The 20,823-nt window shown below is 36.5% G+C and overlaps 1 protein-coding gene across 2 annotated transcripts; it reads right to left on the bottom strand.

Annotated features, from left to right (window-relative positions):
• Positions 1-11,526: 11,526 nt before the first annotated feature.
• Positions 11,527-18,950, bottom strand: LOC147372712 (NKG2-A/NKG2-B type II integral membrane protein-like). 2 transcript variants are annotated; one of them, XM_086404123.1, is made up of 6 exons: positions 18,731-18,950; positions 16,180-16,278; positions 15,693-15,746; positions 15,014-15,165; positions 12,285-12,385; positions 11,527-11,972 (listed from the first exon to the last, which is right to left on the bottom strand). In XM_086404123.1, the coding sequence occupies exons 2-6, from the start codon at positions 16,214-16,216 to the stop codon at positions 11,855-11,857; spliced, it is 462 nt and encodes a 153-aa protein (XP_086260249.1). In that variant the 5' UTR covers positions 16,217-16,278; positions 18,731-18,950; the 3' UTR covers positions 11,527-11,854. The 2 variants fall into 2 exon arrangements, with proteins under 2 accessions (XP_086260249.1, XP_086260247.1); XM_086404121.1 differs by lacking the exon at positions 18,731-18,950 and adding an exon at positions 16,672-17,357.
• Positions 18,951-20,823: the final 1,873 nt, after the last annotated feature.

Consider the following 20,823-nt stretch of genomic DNA (forward strand, 5'->3'; position numbering starts at 1 on the left):
TTTTGTATATAGAAAATGATAAATCCAAAATTTGTTAATTTTTTTAAATTTCAGGAATCAGTAAATCACAGAACATGAAACAAATTCATTGAACTGAATAATGATTTTATATTTATTTTCTTAATCATTTACTTGAATTTATTTGAATAGATAATTAGTGCATTCAGATTGCTCAAATTATGAGATATGAAATAATGAGCAAAGTCTCTTTACTCATTTCCTATTTACCTAGTTTCCTTGTTAGAGGCAAATACATAACTAGTTTCCTGGATAACTATAGATAATGGTTATGTTTCTTTATATTTTAATGTAAAAAGTATCTTGCAGATTGTTCCATGTCAGTACTTAAAGAGCTGTCTCATTTTTTGTAAAAGATTGCAAGTGTTGCACTAAATCCCTGGAGAAGGAAATAGCAACCTACTCCAGTACTCTTGCTTGGAAAATCCCATGGACAGAGCAGCCTGGTAGGCTCAGTTCACAGGGTTGCAAAGAGTCAGACATGCCTGAGTGACTTCACTTTCACTTTTTCATTGCACTAAATGGATGTGCCAAAATTTATTAAACCAGTTTATTTCAATGAGTATTTAGGTTTTCCCCAGAGTTTTGTAATTATAGAAAAACTTTACAGTAAAAAGAACTTAATATATTAAGTGTTATTTTCTATACATCTTACCTATACGGGATATATCCATGAATGTAATTTCTGTGTCAACAGATGTACATACTACATTTTAATTGATATTTATTGTTTACATAGAGATTATACACCTGTTATATCCAAATAACAATGTTCAAGGGTGATACTTTCTGACATCTTTGCTATAAAAGCGTGTTAGCAATCTTTTTGATTTTACCAATAAAATATTTACCAAAAATACTTTTGTTTTGTGTCAAATAAATTACAATTCTGTATTACCTGAGCATCTCTTGATAGCATTTATTTTTATTAAACTATTTGTTCACATCTTTGTCAATTAATATCACAAACAATTCTGAGCAAAAGAAAACAGACACATAATAGTTTATCCTATAAAATTCCACTTATTTATATAGAGTGAAATGAGATAAATCAAAACTCTGATATTAGAAATTTAGGACAAGAAATATACAGTGTGAACTTGCTCCCAGAAGGAATAGTAATTGATAATAAATATTAGTTACCATGATGAGGGATTATTCCTGGAGATAATGTACAAGGGGCATTTCTCAGTTGATGGTAATATTGTGTTTAATAATCTGAAGCTGAGTTACAGAGGTGTTGTATTTATTTCTTGGGGGTGGCATAACAAAGTGTCACAGCTTAGGTGCCTTAAAACAACATAATTTTTTTCTATATAGTTTTGTAGGTCAGCAGTTCAAAATAAATCAAGTGTTGGCAGGACCAAATTTTGTGAGACTCTGGTAAATCCTTCATTACTTCTTCCTAACTTCTGACATTTCTTTTCATCTCTTGGTTTGTCCCTGTGTCACTCTAGTCTTTGCCCTTGGTACCATACAACATTTTTCTTTTGTGTCACTGTACAAATACGCCTCTTTTTATAAATAGCCCCATCATATTTGATTAGGCCTTTCCTTAGTGGCATCTACAGAAATTCTATTTCCAAATAGGACACCTTGACCTATTTTACCTTGAATACACCTGCAATGACACCATTTCCAAAAATGGTCATGTTCACAAGCATGGGAGTTAAGATTTCAGCAAATATATTTTTTGGTAACACAATTTAACCCATAACAATTGTAAAAATTAATAATATACACATAATGATTTATTTGGAGATGGCAATGTCACCCCACTCCAGTACTGTTGCTTGGAAAATCCCATGGATGGAGGAGCCTGGTAGGCTGCAGTCCATGGGGTTGTTAAGAGTTGGATATGACTGAGAGACTTCAATTTCACTTTTCACTTTCATTCATTAGAGAAGGAAATGGCAACCCACTCCAGTGTTCTTGCCTGGAGAATCCCAGGGACGGGGGAGCCTGGTGGGCTGCTGTCTATGGGGTAGCACAGAGTTGGATACTACTGAAGTGACTTAGCAGCAGCAGCAGCAGCAGCAATGATTTATTTGGATTTCTTTGTGAGTGCTTTAGAAAAGGCAGAGGAACCGGACATCAAATTGCCAACATCAGCTGGATCATCGAAAAAACAAGAGAGTTCCAGAAAAACATTGATTTCTGCTTTATTGACTATGCCAAAGCCTTTGACTGTGTGGATCACAATAAACTGTGGAAAGTTTTGAAAGACATGGGAATACCAGACCACCTGACCTGCCTCTTGAGAAATCTGTATGCAAGTCAGGAAGCAACAGTTAGAACTGGACATGGAACAACAGACTGGTTCCAAATAGAAAAAGGAGTACGTCAAGGCTGTATATTGTCACCCTGCTTATTTAACTTCTATGCAGAGTACATCATGAGAAATACTGGGCTGGAAGAAGCACAAGCTGGAATCAAGATTGCCGGGAGAAATACCAATAAGCTCAGATATGCAGATGACACCACCCTTACGGCAGAGAGTGAAGAGGAACTCAAAAGCCTGTTGATGAAAGTGAAGGAGGAGAGTGAAAAAGTTGCCTTAAAGCTCAACATACAGAAAACGAAGATCATGGCATCTGGTCCCATCACTTCATGAGAAATAGATGGGGAAACAGTGGAAACAGTGTCAGACTTTATTTTTTTGGGCTCCAAAATCACTGCAGATGGTGACTGCAGCCATGAAATTAAAAGACACTTACTCCTTGGAAGGAAAGTTATGACCAACCTAGATAACATATTGAAAAGCAGAGACATTACTTTGCCAGCAAAGGTTCGTCTAGTCAAGGCTATGGTTTTTCCTGTGGTCATGTATGGATGTGAGAGTTGGACTGTGAAGAAGGCTGAGCGCCAAAGAATTGATGTTTTTGAACTGTGGTGTTGGAGAAGACTCTTGAGAGTCCCTTGGACTGCAAGGAGATCCAACCAGTCCATTCTGAAGGAGATCGGCCCTGGGATTTCTTTAGAGGGAATGATGCTAAAGCTGAAACTCCTGTACTTTGGCCACCTCATGTGAAGAGTTGAGTCATTGGAAAAGACTCTGATGCTGGGAGGGATTGGGTGCAGGAGGAGAAGGGGACGATAGAGGATGAGATGGCTGGATGGCATCACTGACTTGATGGACGTGAGTCTGGGTGAACTCTGGGAGTTGGTGATGGGCAGGGAGGCCTGGCGTGCTGCGATTCATGGGGTCGCAAAGAGTTGGACACGACTGAGAGACTGGACTAAACTGAACTGAACTGAACTGATGAGTGCTTTATTTTCATAAAGTTTTGTTTAATAAAAGATACCATTTATATTAGAAAAATTAGATATTAGGAGTTAACAATAAAAAATGAAAATCCTATGTAGAAAAATATAAAAAATTCATAAATATTAAAAAAAATCTAAATTACTAGAGACATAGCTCTTAACAATGCATAGAAAGATGTAATAATGTTAAATATGTTTCCTCTCCCTAAAGTGTTTTGGAAGTTTAGAGAAACTAAAACAAATCTTAACTCAATTTTTTCTTTGAACTTAATCATTTAATTCTAAAATGTCTATGGTAGGACAAGCAGCCAACAAGAGTCATGATATTTCCAAAGTTAAAGAATAAGAGAATTTGGAATGATAAATGCTAAGCTACATAATATGAAAATAATAATTTAGACCATTTGATATTGAATCAGGGAGAGGTGAATTGATCACTGAACAAAAGAGAAGCATGGCAATGCATAAAGAGATTCACCAAATATGTTAAATTAGAAGAGAACTGCTATCAATCAAGCAATGTCAAAACTACAAATAGCTGGAGCTGGCATACTCCTTCTGAGAAGGCATACTTTTTGAAAATTAGCTTTCTTGAGGAATACTTGATATTCAATACATTATGGATATTGAAACTTTAGAATGAGCTTCCCTGGTGGCTCAAATGGTAAAGAATTGGCCTGCAATGCAGGAGACCTGGGTCTGATCTCTGGGTTTGGAAGATCCCCTGAAAGAGGGCATGGAAACCCACTCCAACATTCTTGCCTGGAGAATCCCCATGGACAGAGGAGCCTGTGGGCTACAGTCCAGGGTCACAAAGAGTCAGACATGACTGAACAGCTAAGCATGGCACAAACTGTAGAATATGACATTTGACATATATTCATACCTGTGAAATTATTGGAACGAGTATGGTATGAATATTTATTTTACTCCAAAAAATTTGCTTGTGTCTCTTCACAACCCTCTCTTTGCCACTCTTTGCCCACCTTCAACACCACATGACCACTGGTATGCTTTCTGTCACTTTAGATTGGTTTGCATTTTCTAGAAATGTATAAATGTGAAAGTGTACAGTATGTACTTTTTCTGACTTCTTTCACTCAGCATCATTATTTAGATATTCATTCATGCTATTGTATATCAAGAGTTCATTCTTTTTAATTGCTGAGTAACATTCCACTGTACAGATATACCACCATTATCCCTACATCTGCTGTTGGAGTGTTGGGGGAGGTCTTCAGGAGGTCATAACTACTAGTTGACCATGCAATTGGAAGCTCCTCTGTCCTTGGAATGTACATCTGTACACTGTTCCCAAAGTAGGAGCCATTTCATTTTCAAGGATGCAGATCTGAGAGAGCAATGGGTTGTTGACAGCATCTTGACAATATACATGGCTGAACTCGTTAGAGTCTGTTAATAAACTTTTGAAATTTTTTGGAGTGATAGCAAGAAACACCAATATTAAGAAGAAACAAAGAGATCAAATGAACAACCTGATCTTCCACTTCACAGAACCTCAAAAAGAAGAACAAAGGCCAAAGTTAATCGATAGGAGGAAATAACAAAGATCGAAGGAAAAATAAATAGAGATAGAAAAACAATATAAAAGATCAATAAAACTAAGAGCAAACAGAAAACTTCAAAAATACACAATAAATCATATTCCAAGCATATTCATATAGCATATAGTAATGGTGTCACTGCATTAGCCTCTAGACAGGTTGACAACTGAGCACTTGAAAGGTGGGTGCTGTGCTCTGCTGTGCTTAGTTGTTCAGTCGTGTCTGACTCTCTGTGACCCCATGGACTGTGGCTTGCCAGGCTCCTCTGTCCATGGGGATTCTCCAGGGAAGAATACTAGAGTGAGTTGCCATGCCCTCCTCTACGGGATCTCCTCAGTCCAGAGATCGAACCCAGGTCTCCCACATTGTAGGTAGGTTTTTTACTGTCTGAGCCACCAAGGAAGCCCTGAAAGGTGGGTATTTAAATTTAACTTTTAGTTAGTTACAAATAAGGAATATTTTAATATTGGTTCCTATTCACACCACACTGAACAGATGTTGAACATTTCTAGCATCACAGAAAATTCTCTAACCAAATAGAACACTCTTTCCATAAGTAGAAGTCAATAACCAAAAATTTGAAAATCCTTAGATGGTTTTAAATTTGGTCATGAAAGTGAAAGTGAAGTCGCTGTCGTGTCTGACTCTTTGTGACCCCATGGACTGTAGCCTACCAGGTTCCCCAGTCCATGGGATTTTCCAGGCAAGAATACTGGAGTGGGTTGCCATATCCTTCTCCAGGGGATCTTCCCGACCCAGGGGTCGAACCCAGGTCTCCTGCATTGTAGGCAGACGCTTTACCGTCTGAGCTACCAGGGAAGCCCCAAATTTGGTCATAAATGTCTGAATAACAAGTGGACCATAGAAATGACCACAATGAATGTTCAAAAATTTTATAAGAATTACAAGATAAATACAAAACCAAATATCTGCTTAACTGCCTTACATGCTTACTTTACAAATAAAATAAAACAAAACAAAGTAGAAATCCAAGCTTGCACCACAAGAAATTAAAAATGAAAAAGCTAAAATTAGGTGAAATAAAAGCCAAATGAAGTAGAAGGAAGAAAACAATAATTAGTGCAAAATCAAGACAAAGGACAAAATTGCAATATGGAGAAACAACAAGACCAAATGTATTCTTATTGAATATATTTAATAAAATTGATAAAAGACTGCTGAAAAAAATTGAAAAGGGGGAATTTCCAGGTGGTTCAGTGGTAAGGAAGGGAATTCTCTGGTGGCTCAGATGGTAAAGCATCTGTCTGCAATGCAGGAGACCTGGGTTGGATCCCTGGGTTGGGAAGATCCCCTGGACAAGGAAATGGCAGCCCACTCCAGTATTCTTACCTAGAAAATCCACTGGATGGCGGAGCCTGGTAGGCTACTGTCCATGGGGTCGCAGAGAGTCGGACATGACTGAGCGACTTCACTTCACTTCAGTAGTAAGGACTCCATGTTCTCACTGCTGATGGCCCAAGTTCAATACCTGTTTGGGGAAGTAAGACCCACAGGCCATGAGGTGAGGCCAAAAAAAACCCCCCTTTTTTGGGAGGAATCAAATCTTTTACATGTATAATAAAAATAAGGCAGTGACAGCGCACAAGTGCACAAGGCGGCTTCGATGGCGCATAAGCGTGGCCAAGAGGAGCTACCCCACATCCAAGGTCAGAGTAGAAGCTGGAAGGACCCCATGCCTGAGGGGCAGCAGCCAAAAGGAGCTACCCCACGTCCGAGGTCAGGGGCAGCAGCCGAGAGGAGCTACCCCGCATCTGAGGCCAGGGGCGGTGGCCGGGAGGAGTTACCCCAGGTCCAAGGAGCAGTGGCTGGAGGGCCGAGAGGAGCTACTCCACGTTCAAGGTCAGGAGGGGTGGCGGTGAGGACATACCCCTCGTTCAAGGTAAGGAGCAACAGCTGTGCTTTGCTGGACAGGCGTGAAGAGATACCCCACGTCCAAGGTAAGAGAAACCCAAGTAAGATGGTAGGTGTTACAAGAGGGCATCAGAGGGCAGACACTCTGAAACCATACTCACAGAAAACTAGTCAATCTAATCACACTAGGACCACAGCCTTGTCTAACTCAATGAAACTAAGCCATGCCCTGTGGGGCCACCCAAGACAGGCGGGACATGGTGGAGAGGTCTGACAGAATGTGGTCCACTGGAGAAGGGAATGGCAAACCACTTCAGTATTTGTGCCTTGAGAACCCCATGAACAGTATGAAAAGGCAAAATGATAGGATACTGAAAGAGGAACTCCCCAGGTCAGTAGGTGCCCAGTATGCTACTGGAGATCAGTGCAGAAACAATTCCAGAAAGAATGAAGGGATGGAGCCAAAGCAAAAATAATACCCAGCTGTGGATGGGACTGGTGATAGAAGCAAGGTCCGATGCTGTAAAGAGCAATATTGCATAGAAACCTGGAATGTTAGGTCCATGAATCAAGGCAAATTGGAAGTGGTCAAACAGGAGCTGGCAAGAGTGAACATCAACATTCTAGGAGTCAGCGAACTAAAATGGACTGGAATGGGTGAATTTAACTCAGATGACCATTATATCTACTATTGCGGGCAGGAATCCCTCAGAAGAAATGGAGTAGCCATCATGGTCAACAAAAGAGTCCAAAATGCAGTACTTGGATGCAATCTCAAAAACAACAGAATGGTCTCTGTTCGTTTCCAAGGCAAACCATTCAATATCAGAGTAATCCAAGTTTATGCCCCAACCAGTAACGCTGAAGAAGCTGAAGTTGAATGGTTCTATGAAGACCTACAAGATCTTTTAGAACTAACACCCAAAAAAGATGTTCTTTTCATTATAGTGGACTGGAATGCAAAAGTAGGAAGTCAAGAAACACCTGGAGTAACAGGCAAATTTGGCCTTGGAATACAGAATGAAGCAGGGCAAAGGCTAATAGAGTTTTGCCAAGAGAACGCACTGGTCATAGCAAACATCCTCTTCCAACAACACAAGAGAAGACTCTCACATGGACATCACCAGATGGTCAAGACTGAAATCAGATTGATTATATTCTTTGCAGCCAAAGATGGAGAAGCTCCATACAGTCAGCAAAAACAAGACCAGGAGCTGACTGTGGCTCAGACCATGAACTCCTTATTGCCAAATTCAGACTGAAATTGAAGAAAGTAGGGAAAACCACTAGACCATTCAGGTATGACCTAAATCAAATCCCTTATGATTATACAGTGGAAGTGAGAAATAGATTTAAGGGCCTAGATCTGATAGATAGAATGCCTGATGAACTATGGACTGAGGTTCGTGACATTGTAGAGGAGACAGGGATCAAGACCATCCCCATGGAAAAGAAATGCAAAAAAGAAAAATGGCTGTCTAAGGAGGCCTTACAAACAGCTGTGAAAAGAAGAGAAGTGAAAAGCAAAGGAGAAAAGGAAAGATATAAGCATTTGAATGCAGAGTTCCAAAGACTAGCAAGAGATAAGAAAGCCTTCCTCAGAGATCAATACAAAGAAATAAAGGAAAACAACAGACTGGGAAACTAGAGATCTCTTCAAGAAAATTAGAGATACCGAGGGAACATTTCATGCAAAGATGGGCTCAATAAAAGACAGAAATGGTATGGACCTTACAGAAGCACAAGATATTAAGAAGAGGGGGCAGAAATACACAGAAGAACTGTACAAAAAAGATCTTCATGACCAAGATAATCACGATGGTGTGATCGCTCACTTAGAGCCAGACATCCTGGAATGTGAAGTTAAGTGGGCCTTAGAAAGTATCACTATGAACAAAGCTAGCAGAGGTGATGGAATTCCAGTTGAGCTATTTCAAATCCTGGAAGATGATGCTGTGAAAGTGCCACACTCAATATGCCAGGAAATTTGGAAAACTCAGCAGTGGCCACAGGGCTGGAAAAGGTCAGTTTTCATTCCAATCCCAAAGAAAGGCAATGCCAAAGAATGCTCAAACTACCGCACAATTGCACTCATCTCACATGCTAGTAAAGTAATGCTCAAAATTCCCCAAGCCAGGCTTCAGCAATACGTGAACCATGATCTTCCAGATGTTCAAGCTGGTTTTAGAAAAGGCAGAGGAACCAGAGATCAAATTGCCAACATCTGCTGGATCATGGAAAAAGCAAGAGAGTGCCAGAAAAACATCTATTTCTGCATTATTGACTATGCCAAAGCCTTTGACTGTGTGGATCATAGTCAACTGTGGAAAATTCTGAAAGAGATGGGAATACCAGACCACCTGACCTGCCTCTTGAGAAACCTGTTTGCAGGTCAGGAAGCAACAGTTAGAACTGGACATGGAACAACAGACTGGTTCCAAATAGGGAAAGGAGTACATCAAGGCTGTATATTGTTACCCTGCTTATTTAACTTATATGCAGAGTACATAATGGGAAACGCTGGGCTGGAAGAAGTACAAGCTGGGATCAAGATTGCCGGGAGAAATATCAATAAGCTCAGATATGCAGATGACACCACCCTTATGGCAGAAAGTGAAGAGGAACTAAAAAGCCTCTTGATGAAAGTGAAAGAGGAGAGTGAAAAATTTGGCTTAAAGCTCAACAGTCAGAAAACGAAGATCATGGCATCCGGTCCCATCACTTCATGGGAAATAGATGGGGAAACAGTGAAAATAGTGTCAGACTTTATCTTTTTGGGCTCCAAAATCACTGCAGATGATGACTGAAGCCATGAAATTAAAAGACGCTTACACCTTGGAAGAAAATTTGTGACCAACCTAGATAACATATTGAAAAGCAGAGACATTATTTTGCCAACAAAGGTCCATTTAGTCAAGGCTATGGTTTTTCCAGTGTTCATGTATAGATGCAAGAGTTGGACTGTGAAGAAAGCTGAGCACAGAAGAATTGATGCTTTTGAACTGTGGTGTTGGAGAAGACTCTTGAGAGTCCCTTGGACTGCAAGGAGATCCAACCAGTCCATTCTAAAGGAGATCAGCCCTGAGTGTTCTTTGGAAGGACTGATGCTAAAGCTGAAACTCCAATACTTTGGCCACCTCATGCGAAGAGTTGACTCATTGGAAAAGACCCTAATGATGGGAGGATTGGGGGTAGGAGGAAAAGGGGACGATAGAGGATGAGATGGCTGGATAGCATCACCGACTCGATGGACATGAGTCTGAGTGAACTCCAGGAGATGGTGATGGACAGGGAGACCTGGCGTGCTGCGATTCATGGGGTTGCAAAGAGTCGGACACGACTGAGCAACTGAACTGAACTGATAATAAATAAAGGTATAATGTATAGTTTTTACAGATATTAAGCAGATAAAAAGCAATATTATGAATACATTTTAGTGTCCATATAAAATAGAAAAATCCTAAAATACAAATTACCAAAATAAAGCACAGCAAAAAAAAAACAAAAAACCTGAGTAAACCTAGCATATATTGTAAAACATTAAGTTTATTATATAAACCTTTCTACAAAATAGTTCTAGATGCTCAGATGGCATTGGTAGTGGAAAATAACACTTAAAAATGTAGCAGTACTCTTTCACAAAGTTTCAGGTAAAAGAAAAAGAGAAATACTTCCTGACCTGTCAAGTATATATAACATAACTGAAAACTCAGTTAAAGTTCTTTGTGAACATAAATGAAGAAAAATAACTTAATCTACATATAGCATATGCACTGAATTTTTAAGAAATTGGGTAACACAGATGATCATTGTGATTTTATTTTAGAAGTGCAAGATTGATTTAATATTGGTTTAATGGAAGAAATAAAGGTATTTTACTTCATAATCGTTATACAAAGAAAACATTTACCATTCCAACTGATGGAAAATAATGCAAATGTAACATCAACATCAACTAGATCATAAAATTTGTTTGAAAAATGAGAATATTATGGTTTCACATGAGAAATATATGATGAAAAAACCTTAAGGTAAATCTCATATTTAACGATGATATATTGAAATCTCTTCCTTGACTAAGAAGAGATAGATACAGAACCTTTACTGTACCTTCTATTCAACTTTGGAAATTAAATTGTAGCCTATAAAAATAAGTCAAGAAAAAAAATAATAGCACATGGAAAAAAGATATGAACAGCTGTTATATAAAGATATACATATCTCATATAAAATCCATAAGAATAAATATTTGAAATGATGGAATTAATACAAAGTCAGAGAAATTATTGACTATAAGACCAACATGTAAACCTCAATATACTACTCTTTACTGCACCAAAAATTACTAAAATTTGAAAAATAAGAGTGTCATTTACAAAATCATGGCTATGAAACACCCATGTATATTTAACATCTCAAAATAGAGAAACACAAAATCTGACGGGGAAAATTTAAAGAAAACCTAACTCATGGAAGGATAAAGAATATTGACGGAAACAGCCAATACTGTAAAAATGACTCTCTTTACAAATTATTTTAAATATTAAATGCAGTCCCAAGAAAGTTTTTTTAAAACAGATTTATTGAGGTACAATTTACACACCATAAAATCCATCCATTTAAACTGTATAAATCAGTGATTTTAAAAATGTTCACATTTTAAAACCATCACCACTATCAATATCTAGAAAATATTAATCACTGATCAAGTAGCAGTCATTTCCTTTCTCATCTCCCCATAGCTCTTGGTAATTGCTAAACTACTTTTGGTCTTTGTTCTCAAATAAACAGACTCAGAAAACAAGTGACATTTTAGAAAGTTTGAATGTCATAAACATATTGTTGAGAAAAAAGGCCAGACACAAAAGTGATATCTATACTTTTTGGTATGCATATTATATTTAAACAGTTTTTTAAATTAATTTATTTTTTATTGAAGGAATTTTTTTTGAATTTTTATTTTTACTTTGAACTTTTATTGAAGGAATTTACAGAATTTTGATGTTTTCTTTCAAAGGTTTTTGAAACCTTATTAGAACAAACAACATAATTCATTTCAAAATTTATGTGATCATAACATTATTTCCTTTTCATAAAAGATAAAATTACTCAACAGCATCCAAACTCACTTTTTAATTCTCAAGCTTATGCTTGCAATTATATGCATTTGGAATCTGACAGCCTTCTGCTTTAATGCCCCCCGAGGATAGTACAGCACAGTTATGTTCAACAGGTGAATGGTCTGTTATCCTGTCATGGAAAAAAATGCATAATTCTGTTATATTCTATGAAGACAACTCATGAAACAATAGTATTTTTATGTAACTGTAATAAAAGATATTTTGAAAATGGGTAATGATGTTTTTAATAAAATTTCAGTAAGAGTTTGTTATTAGGAAAATGGGCTACTGAGTGGCCTATTTTTGAACATTTATATGAACATTTTATTAACTTTCAACATCTTCTTCAGCTTTCTATAATTCAATGACAACAAATATATTCATATTATTAATTTTTTTTGTATTTTTCCTCCTCTATATAGCATTCATTTTAAAAACTTACTTTAGTTTGCAAATTGAACCATTTAGCCACATCCATGGATGATTGCGACCTCTTCGAAAGACTGGAATCCATGACATAACTGGCAGGGACATCAGAAATTTCTAGCCCAAAATAAATAATTTTCACTTAAATATCATTATGAAAGATTTCTATTAATTTTTAAAATGCAAGTCAAAGGATGCATTCTTTCATAGGATCTTTAGTTCTTTGAACAAAATGAGTATGTTAGATTTTACATCTAACACTGTAATACATAAAAGTTGACTACACCAAAGCCTTGGACTGTGGATCACAACTGGAAAATTCTTAAAGAGATTGGAATACCAGAGAAATTGGTATTTCTTACCTGCCTTACCTGCCTCCTGAGAAATCTGTATGCAGGTCAAGAAGCGACAGAATCAGACATAGAACAATGGACTGGTTCCAAATTGGGAAAGGAGTACATCAAGGCTTTATATTGTCACCCTGCTTACTTAACTTTATGCAGAGTACATCATATGAAATGGCAAGCTGGATGAAGCACAAGCTGGAATCAAGATTGCCAGGAGAAATCTTAATAACCTCATATATGCAGATGACACCCCCCTTATGGCAGAAAGCGAAGAGGAACTGAATAGCCTCTTGATGAAAGTGAAACAGAAGAGTGAAAAAGCTGTCTTGAAACTAAACATTTGAAAAACTAAGATCATGGCATCTGGTCCTATCACTTCATGGTAAATAGATGGGGAAACAATGGAAACAGTTACAGACTTTATTTTCTTGGGCTCCAAAACCACTGCAGATGATGACTGCAGCCCTGAAATTAAAAAGACACTTGCTCCTTGGAAGAAAAGCTATGACCAACCTAGATAGCATATTAAAAGCAGAGACATTGCTGACAAAGGTCCATCTAAGTCAAAGCTATGATTTTTCCAGTAGTCATGTATGGATGTGAGAGTTGAGCCATAAGGAAAGCTGAGCGCTGAAGAACTGATGCTTTTGATCTGTGGTGTTGGAGAAGACTCTTGAGAGTCCCTTGGACTACAAGGAGATCAAACCAGTCCATCCTAAAGGAAATCAGTCCTGAGTATTCATTGGAAGTACTGATGCTGAAGCAGAAACTCCAGTACTTTGGTCACCTGCTGTGAAGAACTGACTCATTGGACAAGACCTGATGCTGGGAAAGATTGAAGGCAAGAGAAGGGGATGACAGAGGATGAGATGGTTGGAAGACAAACTCAATGGACGTGAGTTTGAGCAAGGTCTGAGAGTTGGTGATGGACAGGGAAGCCTGGCGTGCTGCAGTCCATGGGGTTTCAGAGTTGGACATGACTGAGTGACTGAACTGAACTGAACTTAGTTCTTTGAATAGAATGAGCATGTTAAATTATAAATGTAATACTAAAATCATAAAAGTTGCAAGTTGGAATTTTTAATATTGCCATAAATATTAACCATGTCTGTACTTTTGATTCAAATTAATTCAAACATTTATACTTATCAGTTTCACTGTTTTCTAATGTTAATAAGGAAAATTCTTTTTTTTTTTTTTTTTGAGGACCATTTAATAAAGGGAGTATTTACAAAGACATGGATTAGTTGTACAGACCCCACAAAAGAAGACACTTAGTATACCAACGTGGGGATATTGACAGCTGTGAATTGTAACATTAAGCCTGAGGGATAAGAAGGTGGAGTAACTGAATACGTGCAGTAAGGAAAATTCTGATTTATGTAATCTATTTTTTACTCATGTCAAAACTAACATAACATGGCTTTAAGTAAGTTTTAAGATTCTGTGATGTTCTTTTTTTCTGGATACTGTGAGTATATAATTGCATTTCTCTACTATTATATGTTCCTCAGAATTTCAGTTTTAGAAGAAAATTAAGGGAATGAAATCGAGAAAATAAGTGACATGAGAGCCAAAGATTTGTTTTTCTTAGTCTGACACCATCCTTTGACTAGATAAACCCCAAAGTAATCTATTTCTGTGGAATCCAGTGGACGAGACAAGGGGTCAGAGAATCATTTCTCTCTGTTACTCCCTGCTCAGTTGAACTGTAGACACGGGAACTAATCAAAGACACAAGAAAGGAGAGCCCTGCATGGTGGGAAAAGAAAAGTGAAGAGGTTTGAGACTATCCAGCCACGCTAATCCTCTGTAATCTCTAATCACTTCTCCATGAGGAGAGAACAAGGTGGGAGGTGCGGGAACAATAATTACGGCATCTTGTATAGGGGACGACAGAGGATGAGATGGCTGGATGGCATCACGGACACAATGGCCATGGGTTTGGGTGGACTCTGGGAGTTGCTGATGGACAGGGAGGCTTGGCGTGCTGAGGTTCATGGGGTCGCAAAGAGTCGGACACGACTGAGTGACTGAACCGAACTGTATCTTCCCCACCATCAGATGAAAGTGACCTAGGCCTCTTACTTCCGAACACCAAATGCCTAACCTAACTGTTGGAGGTGGCACAGGTAAACCATTCCTCCTGTATTGATAGAATCCTGTAGGTAACTCAGGTGAGCCTTACAAGGTGATCCATCAGGACACCTGCTAACAAGGAGCAGAAGAACTGGAAATTACCAAACATGCATTAATGGTTTTAAAATGAAAATAAAGTTATTAACAGATCTTAAAATAAGCAAACTACAAATATGTACAAAAACACATGTGAATTCTAACAAATATTATTGACTGAATCAAGCCTTTAATAAAGTGTTGGAAACACTTAATATCTTACCATTTCCTCTTCATTATCTATGTAAAGCAGAGTAGAATTCTTAGTAGTGCAGGACCTCAAACTCCCATTCAATGTTTCTTTTTCCAGACTAATAGAATAGCAATTGTTGGAATATGTAAACCACTCTTTTGGATAACAACCACAATGAAATTCTGGAAAAAGATTATGAATTACTATTCAAAGGCAATTTGAATTTTAAAAAACAAAAATTAACTTACATGTATGCATAGATATAAACATGTATGTGTATATATATATATATAAAACATAGCTATGCACCCTCAAGGCTGGTACATATAAAACAAATCTCACTCATACATTCACAGCGTCAGTCTCGCATACCCTAATTTATGTTTCTATATAAAGCAAACATATAAAAATATCTCCTTTTTACATGTACTAAAAATCAAGAAATGAAACTTCTATTTTAGAGTAGCAAAATTATTTGTCTTTTACCGTATTATAGCAGGCAAAAATTGGAGTCAATTGCCAACAATGGATATGGTGATCATATTGTTGCATAGGGAAAAACACTCTCCCATAATCATTATTTATGCCTGTTTGTTGCCCGATTTTGTTATTTATCTTCTATCCCTAAATCTTTTCTTATTTTCACTAGCTTAAGATAGAGACAAAATACAAATTGTATTTATATCAGAGCTTTAAAATCATTATGTACCTTTCTGGAGTCTTGCTATCGGAGAGGAGTTATTCTGCTCCCGTATTACAGTAGCTACAAAATTAATCATTGTAAAAATTAACATTGCTCTAAATTGTTTAGGATTAGAGTAGCCTGGAATAAAGCTGATTTTACCAAGAAAAATTAATTGGGTAATGAAGATTTGGTGGAAAATATATTTTAGAAACCTAAAGGAGCAGATTTTACCACCTCTTACCAATCTCAAAAATTAATTTGTGTTTCTCAATAAGATCTTTCAATCTCCTAGAGCATACTTTTGAGTTATGAAATCAGAATATCCATATACATACTCTCTGTAATTATCTTGTGTTGTATGTATTTCACAAATTCCAAATAACATTCTACATTTAGTCTAATTGCATGTATTTTAATGATAGGCACATTCTATAATATTGTGAAAATGTTTAAAGGACTGACCATCATTAAAGTGAAAAGTTCCCTTATAGTTTTTAAAAAATGTACTTACAGGGAGTAACAACGATCATTGTCACCACAGCGGACATCAAGATGAGGCAGATGATTCCCAGGATCCCAGCAATGAACTTCTCTGAAGGTGATGGTGAACCTGCAGGGAGAGAAAAGGAAACAGTGAGAAAAGAGTGAAAGAGTGATGGGGACAGTTGGTTAGATTTTACATACATGAGAACTGATATGAACAGGGATTTATGGATATAAACTTGGACCCCTTCCCATTTCTACCACTGTAGTCTTTCTCTAATATATGTTTCATTTTCAGCGAATATAATGGTGAATGAGTTGTTGATCAAAGACTTAAAATTGTAGCAATGCCAGAATAAAAATAGTCTTCCAATTTCACATTAGAATACCATAACCAACTTTAAACTCCCTTTCTCAAAATGAAAAATATGCGAGCTTTCCCCCTGCTCTTCCTCCACATCTCTGCACCCCAACTGCACATCCTAGAACAGTTTCATTGTGTGACTGGTAAGTGTTTCACCTTTGGAGTGGTAGTTCTTGTCATTCTCATGAAGATTCTGAGGAGCATTTTGAAGATTTAGTTCTGCATATGTTAATTCCTGCTCAGTTATTGAACTGGAACTTTTAGAAATCTTAGGTTTCATTTTCTGTCTCTTTGAGCTCTTGACTGCCTTGTGTTCTACATAGGTTACTCCTTGGTTATTCATCTTTGCAGCTGAGTGAGGTCAAGGACCATGCTCTAAGTGAACTGAGGAATAAGTGGCGTGGGTGAGATAAGAACCTTAGTATAATAAGATGGGTGGGGCGAAGAGTTTAGCGTTCACTTTGCAGCTGAACAAACGTAAAGCCTGCTTCTAAATTCCTCAGTACTTTAAACAAGCCTTTCATGAAAGAATACTTTTTAAAAAAAAGATATTCTGTATTTGAGAATATATTATTGGTTGAAACAATGAAAAGCAATAAATTATGGAGCAATAAAGAAGTTCATGGCTAATAATATCCTCACTGAAGTCAGATTCCACAGAAATATTTTAAAATAATCATAGTGCTTGTATTAAAATTAAAATGTTCTATTAACAAGAGAGATTCACCTATATTTATAATAATTTTGAAATTTAATAATGATTTAAAGACTAAGTTCTTTAAAGATGAGGAGAGAGTAATGTTGGCATATACAGCAATCTCCTGCACTGTATTACACTATTTGGTGACTTACTTTGATCAGTGAAAAGGGGTACCAAATGGTTTTTATTTTGAATGGTTGAGGGGTTCTGAGAAATCATTAAAAACTGAGGAAATGTTTCATATATTGTAAAATGTCACATGACACACTAATCATATATAAACTAAACAATATGAAAAATAAAACAACAGAAAAAGACTAAAATATACTTATTTTACAAAAGTTGTTGATAAGTGATTTTGGCTATTATTTGAACCCACAAAATGAAAAACAGGTATAGGTCATTTATGGAAGACACCGTTGGTTCAAACTTCCGGAAAGATCCTATAGATGTTAAAGTTAGTAAAGGTCATTTTAGTTGTATAACTGATGGTGATTACTTATGAAAAATCCAAATAACGTAACAATAATTCAGACAGTTGATGCAGTAGTCAGAAATATCTGGAAATGAATTACAGCTTTTAAATTTACAAAATGTGATCTTCAAAAAGTTATTTAGTATCTGCTGCTGCTAAGTCACTTCAGTCATGTCCGACTCTGTGCGACCCCATAGACGGAAGCCCACCAGGCTCCCCCGTCCCTGGGATTCTCCAGGCAAGAACTTTACTGGAGTGGGTTGCCATTTCCTTCTCCAATATTTAGTATCTAGTATCATATTATAATCTAAAATGGAAATAAGGTTATGTAATATATAATACATGTAACACTGAGCACTCAACCTGGCACTTATAAGTTCTCAATAATTATCAGTTTTAATTATTATTTTAGTCATCATTTCTATGGTACTATTTCTGATTTATATCAGTTAGTGTCTTCAATTAGTTTAACATGTCATTTATGCTATGTTTGATTTTTTAAAAAATACTTCCATTGCTTACAATTAAGTTTAAATTAGCCTTTAGGAACTTACCTCAATCTGATTTTTATTAAAATTTTGGATTGTTGTATTCAATCTAACACATGTATGAGGTTTTATGTTTGGCCTTTGCTATACAATGAATTCCTTTCCAAGAACATGTTTAAAAAATTTAGCAAAAATATATTAACATATTATTATACAAAAAACTTACCTCTACTGATCATAAAATCTCAAACTAATTGTTCCCTGTCATGAGGTCTTTGGGTTTCACTTAATATTATATACAAACCCATTCATGCCTGTGTGTATGCACTTGATTAACATTCTACAGAAAACAATTTAAATACTTGGAGAAATGCTCCATCATATTTGATATTTTATGATTGCTTTTTAGTTAAAATTATTTTTTTAAAAAACAATGTTCTACTTTGATTTTGCCATATATAAACTGTATTTCAGTTGTGTCACATTTCATATTCATTAGTTCCCACTAAGTGAGATGGTCTAATAGAGAGACAGGAGAGGAGAGACACATACCTTCTGTTGGCCAGAAAGTCGTGCATCCTTTAGTAGGGAGGTCAGGATACTCTCATAAAAGAGGCCTGCTATAGCTGGGTAATAAAAGGAGAAATTTAAAAACATAAATCCAGGACAAGAATAAGCAATGTCTGTGACTTTCACAGAGTGCCCTGTGAAGGCTCAGAGTGAAGCAAGAATGGAAAAAGTTGATTTGACATCAATGTGTCACTTCACGTTTGAACAGGAAATTCTCACACTTAGGCTATTTGAGGAGATACACCTCAAATACACCTCCAGAAAATAGGAGACTTTGGGCTGCATTTAAAAGCACCTCCAGAAAATAGGAGACTTTGGGCTGCATTTAAAAGCATACACCTCCAGAAAATAGGAGACTTTGGGCTGCATTTAAAAGCACCTCCAGAAAATAGGAGACTTTGGGCTGCATTTAAAAGCATACACCTCCAGAAAATAGGAGACTTTGGGCTGCATTTAAAAGCACAAATGGATCTCTAAGTGTGTTATTTATATTTTGCATTTATAAATGCCTCTGAAAAATTGTTATCATATTCTATAAGATCTATAAGATCTGAGGAAGTGGAGGTTTAATCACCTATGCAGGTATCTTGTTTCCATTTTAGTCACATACACCACAAATTTAGAATACCTCAAGTTTTACTTTTAAAACTAGATTGCTACATCTTGGCAGTGAATACACCTTTCCTTCACATCCATTGTTATTTCATTTCTATTGTCATAGAAAAAGTCCTAAAAATCATAATCCTATTTTCAACAGGTATTTAAGGATATTTGTCACTAATTATTCTGCAGAATTGCTACATTTCTGACAATACTGTATCTGGAACAAAGACAATCATTTTCAAAATACCATTTCTTTCCTCTGCCCTAGTTTTTATATTTGGTTTTATTCTTATTAAATAAAAAAATTAATCTTTGGACTTTCTCTGACAAAAATACATGCCCTTGAAAGAACAAAATCAGAACATTATACTAATAAAATATACCTCCATGACAAAGGTTGAATTATTAAATAAATAGTCATTGTGTCATTCATGAATTCATCCTCCAACCATGACTAGTTGGATTTTACTAGGAATATTTGATGTAACAACATAGATTCAAACACTACTATACAGTTCAAGAAAATATAATTTTTAAAATATCACCTAATCAAACAATGGCAAGGAGATGAAGAGAAGACTTAAACCACAAGATAAATAGAAAATTCAAATGAAAATGACAAGAAAGGACATGTAACAATGCTCATATAAGACAAAATAGTCTTTAAAGGAAAGTTCATAATGAAACATAAAGAAGAACATTGTATAATGATAAAGGGATCAATACATGAAGAAGATATTACACTTGCTAATATATGACCCCAATATATTAATGGCTTCCTAGGTAGTACTGGTCTAAAGAATCTGCCTATCAATGCAAGAGACATAAGAGACATGAATTCAATCCTTGGGTCTGGAATAGGAAATGACATTTCCCCTGGTATAGGAAATGACAACACCTAAATACATAGAACAAACACTAATGATATAAAAAGAGAAATTAAAGGGAATACAATAATAGTAGGAGATCTTAACACCCCATTGACATCACTGGACAGATCTCCCAGATATAAAATCAATAAAGTAACCAAGATTCTTAATGACACAATAGAACAGTTGAACTTAATTGATGTCTGCAGGACTTTTTGCATACAAAAACCCCAGAACACACATTCTTTTTAAGTGCACGTGAAACATTCTCAAGGATATTCCAGGACAAACAACCAGGCTCAAGAAATGTAATGGATAGAAATTATTTCAAATATCTTTTCTGACCACAACTGTATGTAACTAGAAATCAACCACAGAAAGAAAAAAAGAAAAAAAGATAATTACATGGATACTACAAACATGATACTAAGAATCAATGGGTAAACGATGACGTGAAAGAGAAAGTCAGAAAATACCTGGAGGATGTGAGAGTGATCTGGTTTTGACATCTGTCACCCCATTGATCTCTGGGGATGATTCAGCTGATCTGGCTGGCTATATGGGTGTCCCTTTCCTCCTTCATCATTCCATGTGTGTCTTTCT

Source organism: Bos grunniens, chromosome 5 (assembly GCF_055505025.1).
Source record: "Bos grunniens cultivar Pamir isolate PY7600 chromosome 5, Bosgru_T2T1.0, whole genome shotgun sequence".
Taxonomy (NCBI): domain Eukaryota; kingdom Metazoa; phylum Chordata; class Mammalia; order Artiodactyla; family Bovidae; genus Bos; species Bos grunniens.